The sequence below is a fragment of the Oncorhynchus mykiss genome, chromosome 17 (genome assembly GCF_013265735.2).
Source record: "Oncorhynchus mykiss isolate Arlee chromosome 17, USDA_OmykA_1.1, whole genome shotgun sequence".
In the NCBI taxonomy this organism is placed as follows: domain Eukaryota; kingdom Metazoa; phylum Chordata; class Actinopteri; order Salmoniformes; family Salmonidae; genus Oncorhynchus; species Oncorhynchus mykiss.
Window position 1 is genome coordinate 30,492,078 of NC_048581.1, and position 18,782 is coordinate 30,510,859.

Consider the following 18,782-nt stretch of genomic DNA (forward strand, 5'->3'; position numbering starts at 1 on the left):
CTGGGTCATGTGAAAGTAGGCCGGAGTCCATTGCAGCTGATATACCTGACAGAGGGACAAAGACAGAAAGAAAAAGAAACATGTGATGTCATACTTTCTTTATATTTGTTTCATGGTCTGAAAGACTTTAGGCCAAATATGAATAACTATCAACTGACGTAAATAGAGTAAGTGAAACAGATCAGTATGACGTGAGGTAAGGTGAACAAGATTTATAGGACAAGCTGTGAAACACAGGACGTTCTTCCACCAGGGACCAAGACTTAACATTGCCTAAGCATACAGTATGTATGTTCAAAGCAGCCATGTTGTTTGAGACAGGAAATGAACACCTTCAAAAAGTATATTTAACACATCAACATTTTCTGAGTTCGTAACAACCGTTTTAAAAAGTGCCAGATATGGGCAAAGATACATAAAAATGTATCTTGTTACAAAATACTCCCCAAACAAATGATCTACAAACTACAAAATACCATTACCTACAAATATATTGTATTTATCAAATACAGAAAACACAAAATACAAAAGTTGAATTCACCTCCCCTTTTTGTACCAGGTTTACTATCCTCACTCTGGAAGTGCACCCCTGTCCTTCAACCTTATTGTCAGCTCCTCCACTTGTTCACCAACACAACTCTCGCTGTGGCATTTGGCTTGTTACAAGTTTTCCTTGGGTGTAAATATGGGATAAACTTGTAACCGGCTGGACATTCCTGTTACTGTTAGAGTTCGTCTGGGCGCAAGCCAGATCAGGGAGAGGTAGCTGCTAGACTCCAACCATGCCATTTCCTGTTACTGTTAGAGTTTGTCTGGGCGCAAGCCAGATCAGGGAGAGGTAGCTGCTAGACTCCAACCATGCCATTGCCTGTTACTGTTAGAGTTCGTCTGGGCGCAAGCCAGATCAGGGAGAGGTAGCTGCTAGACTCCAACCATGCCATTGCCTGTTACTGTTAGAGTTTGTCTGGGCGCAAGCCAGATCAGGGAGAGGTAGCTGCTTGACTCCAACCATGACATTCCCTGTTACTGTTAGAGTTTGTCTGGGCGCAAGCCAGATCAGGGAGAGGTAGCTGCTAGACTCCAACCATGCCATTGCCTGTTACTGTTAGAGTTTGTCTGCAGTGATATCTCAAAGATATTTTGGTGTATAATATTGGAGTGGTATGATATCTCACATATTCTGGTATATAATATTGGAGTGGTATGATATCTCACATATTTTGGTGCGTATTTCATCCTCAGTTTAACTTCTTTAAGTAAGCTACTGTTCTAGTATCTATTGAGCTGGTGCAAGAAGCCAAGATTTGCAACCATATTCTTGCATGCTATACCACTTGTTTCATTGGAATTTGTAATAACTGTGTAATAAAGTATATGTTTTTGTAATTCTGTCTAGCATGATCTAATTCCATGGCCTTGTACCCAGTCGTAGTCTTTGTTGACTCTACCCTATCTGCCAAGTATCTGTTTGTTACAAGCGCACTTCCATTTTCAATGTGCCTGTCTTTCAAAAAGCCTAAATTGGTTGAAAATACAAGTTGCTTCCATGACATTTTCACTTTAAATGATATTATAGTAAATTACAATTGCCACTCCTTTACAATGAACGTAACTTCTATACAGTACATATCCTGTAACAGGCAAATTTAATGTGTAGCCCTGTATTTGTATCTACCTACAAATGTGATAATTGACAAGAATATTCATGAATGTGAATGTGTTTTCATGAAGGTGTATTGGATGCATGCATTGCTCTTTCAGTAAACAGGACATTTTAGTGTTTTCCATAATGGCACAAAATACTTTCACTTTCAACTTTCAACTTTCATGTTACGAAAGATCCTGGGTATATTCATTAGTGCACACCGTAGCAAAACAGTTTGCAAATGAAAATGAAAACAGGGGATTCCTATTGAACAAATTCTGGTAGGTCCCTCCCGGGTTTGGCCCATTTGGTTTTGTTTGGTCTCTATTGAATACCAGGAAGATAGGTTTCATTTCCATCTAGCTACACCCATTATTTCCCAGGAAGATAGGTTTCATTTCCATCTAGCTGCACCATTTCAAATAAATGTGCAACAGATGTAAGTAAGGGTGTAAACAGAATCTGAAGTCAGAGCAACTCAGCACTGCCAGTGGAGCAACATCCATCCACCAAGGTAACTTTTCAATTTTTAAGTATGAAGTATGAAATACACCTGCATATGACATTTTAAAGAAAAGTAGAGATAGAAACTTAACATTAGAGCAGACACACGGTCAACATCCAACAATATTTATGTTTTATTTTAGAACTGTTTATTATTCAAAATAACAAAAAATAGGTTTAGTTGTAGAATGAAAAGTAGTAGAATTATTCAATTGTTTCCAGCAGCAGTTACAGTCACCAACGCTCTGGATAACATGAAAGGTGTTCTCTCATTTGTGTCTGGAAGTAGCTAGCAAGCTAGCCAACGTTAGCCAGATAGCTTGGGTGCTTGACTGCAGTTGTGAGGTCAGAACGCTCGGATCAACCCTACTCCTTGGCCTGCCTGGTAGTGTGCGCTCCGAGAGTGAAACGCTCTGAATTTATGAACGGACAATCCAATCTAACAACGCTCTGAATTTACAAACACCCAGAGGGCACTCTGAGCGCACTCTGGCACTCCAGATTGAATTTATGAACGCACCCTCATGCGTGAGTTCCAAATATCTCTAACGGTCTCCCCAGGGTGAGTTGTTTTATGCATGTGATGTCAGAATGCACTCATTGTTCCAAAATGGGATTGTTATGCAACAGGACAGTTAACCCATACTGCCTGCTAATTATCCATAGGCTATGTTTCAACTTGTCAATTTCAATAGTCAATTTCAGTTCCACTTCATTAATTCATATAGAATTAGCCCATTTCACTGTTGAGGACAATTTATGTTTGAGTCTTTACTGAGCGGACAAACTTTTCTCCTCGAGGAGAGGCCAAGCACTTCCCCAGTGTTTCTGCAGATCAAGTAGACATTTGACAGTCTTGCACAAACTTTTTCCCCATGACACATTTTCTGGCTGGCGCTGGCGTTGCCTTCATTGTTGTTTTCCCTACAAGTAATAACTTTGGACATGTGTGCATTCCTATCAAAGTAAGTGCCTTATTTACTGTATATTGTGTTGTTGTTTCTACTGCAGGATTGTGTTGTGCCACTTCTGTGAATGTCTGAACATTGCAAACAAAAATAAACTGGTCACAGTCAGGACATAACTTTGTAAGGACTGTGTTTGTGCAAAAATGTTTCTGTGAAAAAACAGTGTGGCCAGCTCAAACGTGACTGTTGAAACCGAAACTGGACGTTCTAAATAAGCGTTCTAATCACACCGGTTTGTTGGTATGTGTCAATTATACAGTCTCCATTCTATTCATATAGTGGTTATTATATCAATATCTGCTCGTAAAAGCGTTTCCACCACAATTTCTCACGTAATTACTTTTACAGACATACAAATATCGCACTTTGTCTAGTGTATTTTGTTTTGCCGACATTTGGAAAGTTTAGCGACAAATTTGTTATTCCCATCAGGACTGTTGTGACATTTTTTATCTGCCATGTACTTTACTCACATAATGAAAACCTGGTTACTAACAGTCACTCAATTAGCCATGTTAGCTAGCAATTTTTAGATTGGTAAATTAGTTTAGGGGCCCAGACCTCCAGGGGGCCCCCATTGATTTTGTTAGTCACTCTCACTCAGCTATCATTAACATGGCATAAGCAATGGCAAAATGTTCATTTTTATTTATATCTCCTCTTCTCTTTGGGTTGTTGGTAAGGGCTCATAAGTAACATTTCACAAATTAAGTAGCTGCAGGAACAGGATTGGAAAACCCATAGCATACAGAGTTTGGGCGGAATCATCCTTGAAAAATGTAACACAGCGCAAGCTTTTTTTGCTACTTTCTCAAATCATCAATAGCCTATATTTTCTTCATGCAGCCCATATATGTTCATATCACTCGCCACTAGTTGCCAAATAACTCTAAATCTACAATTTAAAAAATGCTGGGTTGTTTGGATGACCCAACTGCTGTGTTGCAGGCATTGTGTCACGTTTTCTTTAAAAACAGCATGGTTAGGTTATTTATGTTGAGTTATTGAGATATGACCCAATTGGTGGGTTAATTCGCCCACCAAATCCAGAATATCAAAGTAATCCGGCAAGCTTGTGAATGAGGATTGTTTCAGCTGTTTAGAAAGTCTACCATACAGTGCAGCCGTCGTTGAGTGGAATTACTTTTAGATGGACAAATGGGCAAGGCGATGTGGTTGACCAAAAGCGGGGGGGAAAGAGCTAGCTAATGTTACTGTGTCGTGCATTGTTTCACATTAGGTAGCTAGCTAGATAACTTGGCTTAGCTAGCTAGCTCAAACTAGCTTTCACACCCGGTTTGTCTTTTAAAAAAACATCATCACCTCATCAACTCCATCACCTCCTTGTTACCTGCACTATATATGTCACTCCATTTTGTTCCTTCCCCAGGTGTCATTGTTTCTGTTTCATGTCTGTGTGCTGTTAGTGTTTCTTGTTTTGTATTATGTTTATTTTTATTAAAACACTCACACCCTGAACTTGCTTCCCGACTCTCAGCGCACTCTGTACAGAATGATGCCTCACCAAAGGGAATTATCAGGGGGTGTTTTTATTTTTTATTTTTTGTGTTGGAGGTGATGTCGGGTCCGGGTGTTTGAACCTGGAGCTACCTGGGAGGCCTCAGACGGTTTGTCGGGTTCCCCTGCCTCACCTGGCTTGACGGGTTTCCATACCTCAGCGGTTTTTGATAGACTCCCATGCCACTGCTGGCTCGACAGACTGCCAGGCCTCAGAAGGCTCAATAGGCTCCCATGCCTCAGCTGGTGAACAGGTTCCCGTGCCTCGGGATCCCCGTGGATCCCCGGGATTGTCCCTTTGGTTGGCCCAGTCCGGTGCCCGCAACAAGGGTGCCCAGTCCAGGGCCTGCAACGAGGGTGCCCAGTCCGGAGCCTCCAGCAACGAGGGTGCCCAGTCCGGGGCCCGCAACGAGGGTGCCCAGTCCGGGGCCCGCAACGAGGGTGCCCAGTCCGGGGCCCGCAACGAGGGTGCCCAGTCCGGGGCCCGCAACGAGGGTGCCCAGTCCTGGGCCCCAACGAGGGTCCCCAGTCCGGGGCCCGCTTCTATGTTTTCTGTTTAGTTTGGTTACCTTACAGAACTGTTAGTTTGTCTCTTTGTTATTTTTGTTCAAAGTGTTCTGAGTTAATAAAAAATCATGAACACGTACCACGCTGCGCTTTGGTCCACTCCTCAGACGAGCGTTACAGAGTGTCTCATATAGGACTTTCAAATGATCTCTTTTGCGCTCAACATAGCCACTTCATATGTGTATTCGCTCTGGAATGGTAAAAATATCCTTACTATTTTATTCAGCTAAATTCAATTATTTCTTCTTCCTATAAAATCCTATAATATAAAATAATGGCACGGGACTTACAAGCATGTCTTGTCAGCTAAATTAACAAGCCTACAGCCTACAGCCTGGCATCGCCAGATAATATAGTTGGCCAACTCATGTTCTGTTCTTCTGACATGCATTTTCTTCATATCATAATGTTTCTTTAGACTTTACTAAATAAATTATGTATTTATTGTGATGGTACATATTAAACTGATTTATTCAACTTTTTAAAATGTCAATGTTCAAAAGGTGCTCATCAGCGGCTTGCATCCAGCTTGGAGGCCTGGAGATGCAAAACTTGTTTGTTAATTAACAATCAATTAATTTGTGTCCTCTCTAGTGTACATCATTTCTTGGTCCATATCTCTGAGGCCATACAAGCCTCTGGATTACGTCCTGTTGAGGGGACATTCTGGGCCTTTCAATGATATCACATGTGTTGACAACTTTTGTGTAATTATTAATTGTCACTGTGTAAAAGTTATTTCACATTAAATAAGAGCTTATCAAAAAATGTCCTCTGTAGTGTTTTTTTACCTACTGTACCCATTGACTGTAATGAAAAATGTTTCATATTTACTTCCTAATGACCACTAAAGAGGACACTTTTGTACTTACAATAATAAATAAATAAATAAATACATATTTTTTTTTCTTAGTGTTAAAAAAATCACAACATTTAATCTGGGTCCACCCCATGGCAAAATGGGTAGAATTGCAGGAAATTTGCTTTAAAATTGAAAAAATTTATCTCTGCCCAATGGCAGAATGAGTAGAATTGCATGAAGGTGCTATAAAATTGCAAAATTTGCTCTCCACCCCATGGCAAAATGTGTCAAACTGCTGAAAAGTTGCTATAAAACTGCAACATTGCTGCTTTAAAACGTATGTTTGTCTCTCCACCGTTAAGAGGGGGGCCCCCAAAAGGTTAGAGCTGGCCCTGTCCTTATGTAAGAAGAAACGGGATATACAATGTAAGAGTACAGGACAGAATGTAAATAAACAATCCCTTATTACTATGAACAGCTACACCACAGGCCTAACCTAACCTACCTTTCAGCAGGCAGTTAAAAACCAAATCCACATTTGGGGAAACAGCGCAACTGTTCGCCCCCAGTGCCTTTGTTATTGTTTTTGTGTTGTTGAGGAACTGGGGGCGAGGAGCATCCTGCAGCGTGGCAAACCACATGTGCAGTCCACATTCTGCTCTTCTATCGCACATGCCATGGGGTCTGAGGGGAAAAAACAGTGTTCGATGCAGTATCCCAAACGGACGTGGCAGCTTCACCATTTAAGGATTCTTTAAGTGTGCTATAAAGTTGAGAGCCTGTGAGAGGGTTTTGTGTTTGCAAAATCAGTCATGTAAGCTTTTTTACATAATGGTGTAGGAGGATAAACTGATACGTATCAAGATATGCTTTACTCATAACGGTATCAAATCGAATGATCAATGTTGGTGCCCAGCCTTTATGTTAATGTTGGAATGTTTTACCTTCATTTTGTTCTAGATGGATAAGATATTCAATCTCCTCGCGCAGCACAGACTGGAGGCCTACTACAATACATTCCTCACTTTGGGTGTCCAAGATGAGAGAGATTTCATTGATGGCGTAAATGGTGAAGATTTAGACAAAATGAGTAAGGCCACAGACATGTAACTGACTCCATGACACCATATTGACACTGTGTAGTTCTTCGCTAGATGCGCCTTGAATTTAAGGCAGCCCTCTGCACCTCTCTGATTCAGAGGGGGTTGGGTTAAATGCGGAAGACACATTTAAGTTGAATGCATTCAGTTGTACAACTGACTAGGGATCCCCTTTCCCTTTCCCATTTAACATCATAGCCCAGAGTGATTTATTCTTATACCACCCCATGTCGTTATAGACAAAAATGCTAACATACAATCAGTCTCAACCTGTTTTTAATCGCATATCTGATGTATTTGGCCTACAATAGCTAGTTACTATCAAGCTGACTTAACCTACTGGTGAAAATCTGATTAATCACAGTTTTGGTTTCATTGTGAATGTATCGCCGCTTCAGACTGAATTAATAATACAATAATATAATACATGAATAACATATGATTATATAATATACTAAAGGCTGGCAGTAAATGGTGCATCACAAAGTACTTAGATGAGTAGGGGGTCAATGGATATTTCACTCTAAAGTCCTAGTTTTTATGGCTATCAGGCCTCAATCCGAGTAATAAGATGTGACATTGTGACAATGTTTAATTTAGTTATAACATCGAAAACATTGTTCTTGCAGTGTTGGGCCCCATTCATTTTTCACTTGTTTGGTTGAAGTTCTTTGCCATTGTGGGGCACACATCAGCGTACAATGGGATTATTAGCAAGCTGCATGGCTGGTCAAAAAGGGTCTGTGGTTCATTTTTTCCCAACAGATTTCAGTCATGTAGAAAAGAATCGCTTTGAAAAAATGAAAGATTTCATCCAACGACTCAGAGCGCCACAGCAAGCAATGCCTGTACAGAAATCGATGGAGTCTTTCCATCTGCAGTACACATATCCCCACTGTCCTGAGCCAAGAGACATCAGAGGTGAGACATAGTAGTAGGTCATATAGGAAAGAGGAGAGCATTTTATTCAAAGGGATTCTATAACTCTTATCAAAAGCATCATATCACTAAAAGTCATTACTTTGTGACATGCCTCATGTTTGACTATATTTTGAATTATAGACATGGATCCTGCCCAAAACACGGTTGAAGATCTGATGCTAAGGATTTGTCACCAAGAGGCCATTGGGAATTCCAGAGCCCTGTGCCTCTACACCATTGAGGGAATGCCTCTAACTGATGATCCTTTCTTCAACACATGTACGTATGCCAGATACAGTATGCTTTTATGAATACCCCATTATGAAAACACATTCACATTCATGACTAAAAAGGGTATTTTGTTATAAGCTGTCCAGAAGTATTTTATGTTAGTTGGAGGAGTTTAGAAGTTTAAATTGTTAGAGGCTAGTGTTTAAAGTTTGAGGCTAGTATAATAGTGACTGTATTATAAATGTAATTTACGTTTATTTGAACAGGGACAATAAAAACACGAGTCTCAGCAGACAAGTGAAATTGTGTTGTAGCAGATTTAGCTAACAGCTAATTGCATCTGCAATGGGATAGTAGCCTTTATTGACTATAGCCCAGAAGTAGTAAGTTTACATAATTTAGCAGACGCTCTTATCCAGAGCGACTTACAGTGAGTGCATGCATTTTCATACTGGTCCCTCGTGGGAATCAAACCCATAGCCCTGCCGTTGCAGGTGCCATGCTCTATCAACTGAGCCACACGGGACATTAGTACTACTAGTAGTATTGAGCGTGTTACAACTAGGTCTTATTGTCATAGGCGTGTGTATAGGTGGCAATGAAGTCAGGCGCAGGAGAATTGAACTTGGTAAAATGGAGTAGTTTAATAACTTCGAAAACATAACTGCAAAACCATGAATAAATAAACAAAACAAAGTGGGTACGAGGACCCGTCGCGCACCAATACAAACAACACGAAACAATAATGGACAATCTCTGACAAAGACATGAGGGGAAACAGAGGGTTAAATGCACAACAGGGATTGGGATTGAAAAATGGGATTGAAACCAGGTGTGTAGGGAGACAACCAGTAGTAACCAAAAAAGTGTCAAACAAATCAAAATATATTTTATATTTCAGACTCTTCAAAGTAGCCATCCTTTTCCTTGATGACAGCTTTGCACACTCTTGGCTTTCTCTCAACCAGCTTCACATGGAATGCTTTTTGATTTGTTTAACACTTTTTTGGTTACTACAAGATTTCATGTGTTATTTCATAGTTTTGATGTCTTCACTATTATTCTAAAAAAAACACACAAAAAAACAACCTTGAATGAGTATTGTGTCCAAACTTTTGACGGCTACTGTAAATACATATAATTTGAGGTGAAATGACATGGAAGATCCCTTGTGTTGACAAGCATCTTATATTACAACCATTTTAGGGTCTTTGAAAGACAGGCACATTGAAAATGGAAGTGAGCTTTATGCCATATTTACACCCAAGGAGAACTTGAAACAAGCCCCCCACATGCCACAACGAGAGATGACTGACATCTCAGGAGAGGAGAATGTTCGATGCCACATTATGCTCAAGGTGAATTCATCACATTATTGAAAAATACAAAGCTCAACGTGGCAGGACTCAATTTATGTATATATTTATAGCTGTTTTAGCTGTATTTACTGTGATTCTAACCCCTTACTTTTCCAAACCTGTATGTATTATGAAAGGGTGTAATACCAGAGGGGTATACTACGACGCCGGCTAGATCTATTGAGGATTTTCTAAAGCTAGCTAGCTTCAATTAGCTTCACATTCCAATTTATGCTTAATGGATATCACGAAGGTGGATATTGATCCAACACCTGCTGCTAACTCAAGCCAGGCTTGTAACTGCATGTTGCATGTGCATTGCTTACTGTTTGGGGTTTAAGCTGGGTTTCTGAACAGCACTTTGAGACATCTGCTGATGTAAAAAGGGCTTTATAAATACATTTGATTGATTGATTGATGTGGATAGCCCAGCTAGGTGAACGCCGATAACTTAATTGAGACAATACGCGAACAGAGATTCCTGGTCGAGCCAGTGCCACCTTTTTCTTTGTTGGTGGTCGAAATCAAAATGAAAGAAAGGTTATCCTGCAAATTCAGGTTATAGTGGTAAGCAGGCTATTAGAAGTGCTGTCTTGCTTTTACTATGGGTATTGTTAATGCCGTCTTTGGTATGCTTATCCATGAACGAGCAGGCTGTTTTCTAATTCGATAAATAATTGTATTAATACAGTCAAACCAGAGTTTTACTTACTGTTTTTAACACAAAATAAGATTTGATTAATAAAATATTTAATCGGTCGTCTTCATCAAAATATTGTCTGTATGAAGAGAATGATGTGACGCAATCTTTGCAAAAGGGAGGGAATCTCATTTGATTGGTCCTCAACTCAAGTCTCACATTTTTTACTTTAAGTGATAAAGTGGAGTTAACCTGCCACGGAGCAAGTTAGAGCTGAAAGATTCGTTGCCATAGAAATATACCTAGCTAAAAGGTGAGCCTGCTTTGTGTTAATGGTTGTCCAGAGTTTAAGAGTTTACCAAAGTTAGCCCGCTAACTCCTCTATCTCGCTACGTGGTATAGCCCTCTGGTAGCAACTAAGCTGTCTCTGTAAATAATGTCTGTCAATTATTGAATATACTGTGCTTTTCACCAACAGGGAGACTATGAGGTCAAGGTGGACTTGACAAGTGACACAATTAGAGTCTTGAGACAAAAGCTCTCTAATGAAAGTGGAATCCCAGCACATGTCCTCCTTTATAAGTAATGTCACGTGCATATATAATTGTGATTTAATCATGTATTAATACATTTAACAACACAAAATTATGTCAATTAATAAACCCCTGCACATCTTATCATTTGACCGTATATAGCTTCAATACAACTTCTTCCTAATGTACCTTTTTGCAGAGGTGAACACGGTGAAACTTTGCAAGATTGTGGAATCAATGAGGAGACAACTGTGCCCTTTTCGTTGTCCTCCTTCCCCGATGAGAATCAGGACAACATGGAATTCTTCTTGAATGATGTTGTACCCTCAGTGCAACAAACCCGGAAAGGACTCAGCGCTTTCTTTTCTTCACTATACACCGTTGTGAGATATTCAGATATTCACATTGTCTTGTTACAGTCGTGTTGACCATGCCGTGGGAACCGTTTATTCAAACTTCAGATGTGTTGGTATTACCATGTCCAGATTAAGAGTGCTGCAATGTTCCTTTGCTTGTGATATGGGATGTTCAATCTACAGTCCCTTGCCTCATCGAGCCACCCATCATGCATTTAAATGATCTTCCCTAATGTCCTTACAGAAAGTTCAACATTCCGGAGAGGGATTCAAGAAAGTGAATGCGTACATTCGAAAGCTCAGTGGATGTAATCCCCTGGCACAAAGTTTGTATCAGCTGTTGTGCAGAAATGAAAGTGGAAGTAGGACCCAGAAGGTGATACATATTTTTGAACACAGGCGTAATGTACAGTACACATATAATATCATGTAAGTCTACATATAGATTCCTAACATTGATTTGTTTTAGATTGCCATTGTTGAGGGATTGTACACTCTCTTCAGAGAGCTGTTGCCAAGCCTCGATAAAAAAAAGAGGTGACAAGATCATTGAAGACCCCGACGTGTTTGAGAATGCACCAGTTTGCTGGGCCTACCTGATATCTAAAGCAGAGGTATGCCCGTTGTTTTTTTTTGTTTTTTTTTAGGTACCATTGATAATACATTATGGATCGTATTGTATTGCACGTTATAAAATGTTTTTAATGGGGAACTGAGATACTGCACCTCTATTTGTTTGGCATGTAACATAAACAAATGACCACAATATGCATGTGTTTTCTATCTCTTTGTCTACCCTAGAAAGAGAGTTCCCAACATGAGGTCTTTGCACCGATATGTTTGACCTCTCAACCAGGAGTGCGCTTCAGCGACCCAGTTCAAGTACCTGGACTACCAGATGTCTTTGAAAGAGAGTATGTCCTACAGAAAATTAAAGGTAAAACATGAGCAGATGTGGGTATTTGTAATATGCACAGCACTGTGGGCACAATATATTTTCAGTAACATCTACATGTGGCACAATGGCCAACAGTACTGGCCTGAAATCCGGAGCCTGTTTTGTGCTTACATGCCACAACCAGCACTCTGTGTGATGCCAAACATGTTTGGCATAACAAGGAGTGGCAAGTAGTGAATGGATATCTAAACAGACTGGTACTCAGGCTACAATAGTACCATACTAATGGGAAACTGCTCTGCACAACTCAATTCTACAGTACATCAAAGATATATGTAAAATGCCATCATATCATGTACCAAATTCCATAACACAAGATCAATTGGCTCTAGAGTTTAAACATTGGTTTTGAATCAATAGCTGTGACTTGACTGGCTCACTGCAGCCATAATGTTAAACATAGGAACGGGTTTGATGAAACTTTGGCATGTTCCCTCAGAGTTAAGAATTACAGGGCTCTCTACAGAGTGTGAATTTGATTTCTTAGTCAAACCCAGAACTAATTGTCATGCACCTATGTTAATTTTTATTTTTTTATTTTATTTTACTAGGCAAGTCAGTTAAGAACAAATTCTTATTTTCAACAGTGGGTTAACTGCCTGTTCAGGGGCAGAACGACAGATTTGTACCTTGTCAGCTCGGGGATTCGAACTTGCAACCTTTCGGTTACTAGTCCAACGCTCAAACCACTAGGCTACCCTGCAATCATTGATTGCTGAGATGTGTTAGTGTCTGCACTGGAAGAGCAGCTAATAATGTCTTGTTTTTTTGTAAACAGAAAAAAGTATAACTTTTGATATGTGAATTAAACTTTGACATGTACAGTAGTTTCATGATCAAATGTTGTAATTGCATGACGTGTTTTACCACTGCTAAGATGGAGAAAGAATCCCAAACTGCTCTGCTGAGATCCTGACAGAAACTTCAATGTGGAGAGCTACCGATGTCGAAAAGATTTTACTCAGTCTGCCTCCATCCATCAAAACCTTCCCTGTTTGGGTTTCATATGGACTTGTGACTGGTCAAAAGTACGATTCTTTCATTGTATCGTTCAATACTTTATCTGCATCGATAGTGTAACTGGTAATTCATGATTTATTGTTTAATCAAATTAAAGCTTTCAGATCAAACTAGATGAGACATTTGCCAAGATGACTGAAGAATTGAATGCTTACCCTCACCTGACAGTCACTCCACCACTGCAGTTGAAGAGTGTAGGAGTGGATGGGCCACGTCTCATTCTTTTGAAAGAAGGTAGGCTACCGGGCCTTGTGCCTACTAGTTCAAGTCTTGGTACGATGTATCATTCATGTTTGAGATTATTATGGTCATGGAAAGTCCCATCTCATGGTGTTCGCTTATTGTTGCTTAGGCCTATGCAAATGAATATGTGCACAATTCATTCACATTGCAGCAGAACTGTTGATGTCTTTGGTTCATCAGACATATGATACACTGCATTTACAGATAGCACTTTCACATACTGCCAGTTCATCACATGCTTGTTATTGAAGCGTGTATTTTTATTTATTTTATGGGAATATGAACTTTTGGTAGCATTAACATTTACAGTGCTGAAACAAGTGAAGGGAAAGGGGATATCTAGCAGTGGCACAACTGAATGCATTCAATTGAAATGTGTCTTCCGCATTTAACCCAACCCCTCTGAATCAAAGAGGTGTGTGTGTGTGAGGGGGGGGGTTGCCTTAATCTACCACCACGTCATCAGCGCCCGGGGAGCAGGCTCAGAATAATAAATACTTAAGTATAGTCAATAACAACATGGTAATGACTGGATAATTATGCGCAACAAGCAAAGACCCAAAAGGTACATTTTGAGATTGGCTCACATACATTATAAGTATGATATAGTTTCTCAAATGATTCGGTTAAATAACCATTCTTTCTACGAAAGTTCCAAGTGGATTCTTAATACGTACGGTGCTGCTGAGAAGAGGAGAAATGGCCATAAATATTTATTACATAACTTGTACATACTAGCCTCTATTATTTATAGTTTTTAGACAAATCATTATTCATTATTTCTTTCTTATAGTTCTTAACAAATCATTATTTCTACGTAACAACCAGGAACATTCATCACTCTGCATATCTGTATTTAGCAGCTAAATACTAACTATGAATAGGTTATTACCACGTTGTTACCATGTTGTTGCTATGTTATTTCCCTGTTGTTTCCTCTTACTTCCCAGTTGTTGCCATCTTATTTCCCTGTTGTTTCCTCTTACTTCTCAGTTGTTGCCATCTTATTTCCCTGTTGTTTCCTCTTACTTCCCAGTTGTTGTCATCTTATTTCCCTGTTGTTTCCTCTTATTTCCCTGTTGTTTCCTCTTACTTCCCATTTGTTTCCCTGTTATTTCCCTGTTGTTTCCTCTTACTTCCCAGTTGTTGTCATCTCATTTCCCTGTTGTTTCCTCTTACTTCCCATTTGTTGCCCTGTTATTTCCCTGTTGTTTCCTCTTACTTCCCATTTGTTGCCCTGTTATTTCCCTGTTGTTTCCTCTTACTTCCCAGTTGTTGTCATCTTATTTCCCTGTTGTTTCCTCTTACTTCCCAGTTGTTGCCATCTTATTTCCCTGTTGTTTCCTCTTACTTCTCAGTTGTTGCCATCTTATTTCCCTGTTGTTTCCTCTTACTTCCCAGTTGTTGCCATCTTATTTCCCTGTTGTTTCCTCTTACTTCCCAGTTGTTGCCATCTTATTTCCCTGTTGTTTCCTCTTACTTCCCAGTTGTTGTCATCTTATTTCCCTGTTGTTTCCTCTTATTTCCCTGTTGTTTCCTCTTACTTCCCATTTGTTTCCCTGTTATTTCCCTGTTGTTTCCTCTTACTTCCCATTTGTTGCCCTGTTATTTCCCTGTTGTTTCCTCTTACTTCCCATTTGTTGCCCTGTTATTTCCCTGTTGTTTCCTCTTACTTCCCATTTGTTGCCCTGTTATTTCCCTGTTGTTTCCTCTTACTTCCCAGTTGTTGTCATCTTATTTCCCTGTTGTTTCCTCTTACTTCCCAGTTGTTGCCATCTTATTTCCCTGTTGTTTCCTCTTACTTCCCAGTTGTTGTCATCTTATTTCCCTGTTGTTTCCTCTTACTTCCCAGTTGTTGCCATCTTATTTCCCTGTTGTTTCCTCTTACTTCCCATTTGTTGCCCTGTTATTTCCCTGTTGTTTCCTCTTACTTCCCAGTTGTTGTCATCTTATTTCCCTGTTGTTTCCTCTAACTTCCCAGTTGTTGCCCTGTTATTTCCCTGTTGTTTCCTCTTACTTCCCATTTGTTGCCCTGTTATTTCCCTGTTGTTTCCTCTTACTTCCCAGTTGTTGCCATCTTATTTCCCTGTTGTTTCCTCTTACTTCCCATTTGTTGCCCTGTTATTTCCCTGTTGTTTCCTCTTACTTCCCAGTTGTTGTCATCTTATTTCCCTGTTGTTTCCTCTAACTTCCCAGTTGTTGCCATGTTATTTCAGCACCGTAAACTAAAGTGCTGCTTAAAATATATATTTGAATCATTGCTTCTGCTGTTTTGCCATTTATCCTTTGCGTGGTTATAAATAATTGTTTGTTGTTTTACAGATAACCTGGGTGTTTACATTGAAAAAGCCAAAGGATCTCCTCAGGAGTTCGTTGTTTTTGATTGCTTAGCTGGGAAACACAAAACTTTGAATGTGGACGAATTGGCACATGAGTAAGATACTTATAATATGAAAACAAGTCAAACGTTCTGTTTGAAACTATATGAAGCTTCATAATTACTGGTGGGCAGTTCATGAACATGGATCACATTGATAATGAGTTCAATTAATGGATGTACCTATAATCTCCATCATACCCCTTCAATGCTTATTGTATGTTTTGAATTTCTCTGTAGAATGAGAGATACCAGAAGTGACCAGACGTTCATGACCACCAGGACTCCAAAAGAGGCAATATTGGTAATTTATGATAGATTAGATTTTAATATACTGTATCCATTTACATTTCTGCATCTAAGGTCAGTTGACACTGCAAGCATGAGCCATTGATATGGCTCCAATGATGAGATGTTGGCAAAGACTAAGTAGCACCCCGAGGTCTTCACCTTAGAATGACACGTATGTTGGTGTAACAACATTCTACATTATAACAGTGAAGTTAGCTCCTCCTTTGCTGTTTTCTCCATCCAACATTCTTTAGGTGCTAGTGGATTCAAGCTCCTCCATGAACGAGACATGCTATGATTCAGATGACAAAATGACACGGTTGGATGCAGTCAAACAGCTGTTTGATAACTTCACAACTAGAAGCATGGCTTACGATTTCCATCATGTCATTGGCTTGGTGAAGTTTAACTCATCAGTTAAGACTCTCCACACATTTACAGAGACTCTGGAGACCTTTAAGGTAAATATATTTTTCTCATGTCTATTTTCTGAATGCAAAATAGCAAATCAGTTCCATAAAATACAGACCTTGGTGTACTGAGACCATATACTCATACTCCCCTCAAACATGGGATTTTGTGGGATTCATGGTATCATTCTTTACCCTTTTTCATGTGAGGTAAGATCTAATCTGGTATGTTATGTCAGCTATCTTATTACATGTAAAACAAAGAATGTTGGCTATCCCCATTAGATGTTTGGGAGTATACAAAGTGTGTCTTTCTCTCTAAAAAAACAAACAATCGATTTACATGTAAACAATTTTGGCACTTACAGGTGCACATACACAATCTTAAGGCAAATGGACGCACTGTGCTGTATGATGCCTTGAATCATGGCACATCTGAACTGGAAAAAGTTGGAACACAATTTCCAGACTGCAGACTTCGCATTATATGTCTCACAGATGGGAATGATGTGGGGTAAAAAATGATTTATCTTCAGACTTTTTTCAGTGTGGAAAACAGTGATTACAATCTGTTTGTGGATATGTTTATATTTTCGATTGTTTTACATGCAATGCAATAACATAAAGGGTAGTGTTCCATTTGGGATTGTATTTATTAAGAATTGTGTTCGTAGGTCAAAGACAAAACCACATGACGTCACAACCAAGTTGATGCGCTTTAACATTATAGTTGATGCCATCGTTGTCGGAAAGGTGGATAACCACATGCTCCATGGAATCAGCAATGCAACAGGTATAATGTCTAATGTCTAAGGAGGTTCTAGCTCATCCCAGTGGGCTTAGGTCATCATTATAATGTCTAATGTCTAAGGAGGTTCTAGCTCATCCCAGTGGGCTTAGGTCATCATTATAATGTCTAATGTCTAAGGAGGTTCTAGCTCATCCCAGTGGGCTTAGGTCATCATTATAATGTCTAATGTCTAAGGAGGTTCTAGCTCATCCCAGTGGGCTTAGGTCATCATTATAATGTCTAATGTCTAAGGAGGTTCTAGCTCATCCCAGTGGGCTTAGGTCATCATTGTAATGTCTAATGTCTAAGGAGGTTCTAGCTCATCCCAGTGGGCTTAGGTCATCATTATAATGTCTAATGTCTAAGGAGATTCTAGCTCATCCCAGTGAGCATAGGACATCATAATGATGGTTTCCTTGTGGTTCAAATCTGGATGACGGTCAGAATGAATGCATTTTTTTGTGCTAATACCTTCTCGTTATTTTTGCATGACTCAACATTTTACACAAGAAGGCCTAAGCAAGTGGAAGAAAGGCAACATTCCAAATGTTTCAACATAGCATTTATAAAATATTTGTGTCAGTGTTTGGTGTCAGTATTCAATATTACAGTCAGTAACAAAATGTGACAGAAATTATTACACATGCAACGCCTTTCAGAAACTAGTCAAGATGCAGGTTGTGATAATATTTACAAGTAGGCAATTTCATTGCAATTATTGGGACAAATTCTAACCTGAAAATGTGCCCCTCAACTCGAACTACAGTAGCTTGCAATTCTGCTAATAAACTACCTTACCTTACTTACTATAAGTGCCTATTCCAATAATACTTCCTATTACTACACATGCCAGAGTCGTTTTTCCCTTCACACATTCAAACCGCATTCTGCAACCTTTCGCCCCCCAATTTCATTGTAATACTACAGTATAACGTAATAGTAACACTTGAAGTATACCTTAGAAAGGGATTGTAAAGGGTTTAGAATTAGTTTGTTTTTAAACAATGACTTAGCTTCTAAATCACTTTTCTGGTCTAAATTGTCTGATTTTCATTATGATGCATTCTTTTACAACCAGTGTGCATCTTTTTGAAAGCTTAAATTGCATTTGGATCAATTCAGAGGACACATCAGACTAGACTAGAGTCTATTGAAATGTGTTGTAGCCATCTGGTGTGTTTTTGGGGCTCAACAGATGCCCTATTTGTTCCTTCATATTTGCATCAAGTAATAAAAGTGAGGCAACTAATTCTACTTCGTCCATGCCTTGTAGGAGGGTGCTGTTTCAAACCAGAGACAGGAACAGCTGGTCTGAAGCTCTTTGAAATGGAAACAGTTCTATCTTTGGAGATGAGGAAGCCTAAGGAAAAAATGAACCCATCCTCCATTACGAGCGAGGTAGGACTTATCAAGTGAAATCTATTCAAACAGGATACTAATGTTTGTTTCCATGTATTTGATATGAAATAAGTTAAAGGGACACTTCACCACTTTTTTACCCCAGCACCATGCCAGTGTCTACGTATGTGAAAATGATGCGTTTATACATT

General features: G+C 39.4%; 1 protein-coding gene across 9 annotated transcripts in view; it reads left to right on the forward strand.

Annotated features, from left to right (window-relative positions):
- The first annotated feature begins 2,050 nt into the window (after positions 1-2,050).
- Positions 2,051-18,782, forward strand: part of LOC110493692 — a 30,393-nt gene continuing 13,661 nt past the window's right edge. The window contains exons 1-18 of one of the 9 annotated variants that reach the window (XM_036949685.1): positions 2,051-2,159; positions 6,965-7,094; positions 7,870-8,025; positions 8,167-8,304; positions 9,463-9,614; positions 10,733-10,836; positions 10,987-11,252; positions 11,388-11,519; positions 11,613-11,757; positions 11,945-12,080; positions 12,979-13,129; positions 13,219-13,355; positions 15,687-15,798; positions 15,982-16,045; positions 16,287-16,493; positions 16,811-16,956; positions 17,117-17,235; positions 18,506-18,630. In XM_036949685.1, the coding sequence (XP_036805580.1) occupies positions 11,425-11,519; positions 11,613-11,757; positions 11,945-12,080; positions 12,979-13,129; positions 13,219-13,355; positions 15,687-15,798; positions 15,982-16,045; positions 16,287-16,493; positions 16,811-16,956; positions 17,117-17,235; positions 18,506-18,630 (1,437 nt within the window). In that variant the 5' untranslated portion in view covers positions 2,051-2,159; positions 6,965-7,094; positions 7,870-8,025; ... (3 more) ...; positions 10,987-11,252; positions 11,388-11,424. The other 8 variants (XM_036949683.1, XM_036949687.1, XM_036949684.1 and 5 more) reach the window with 8 other exon arrangements.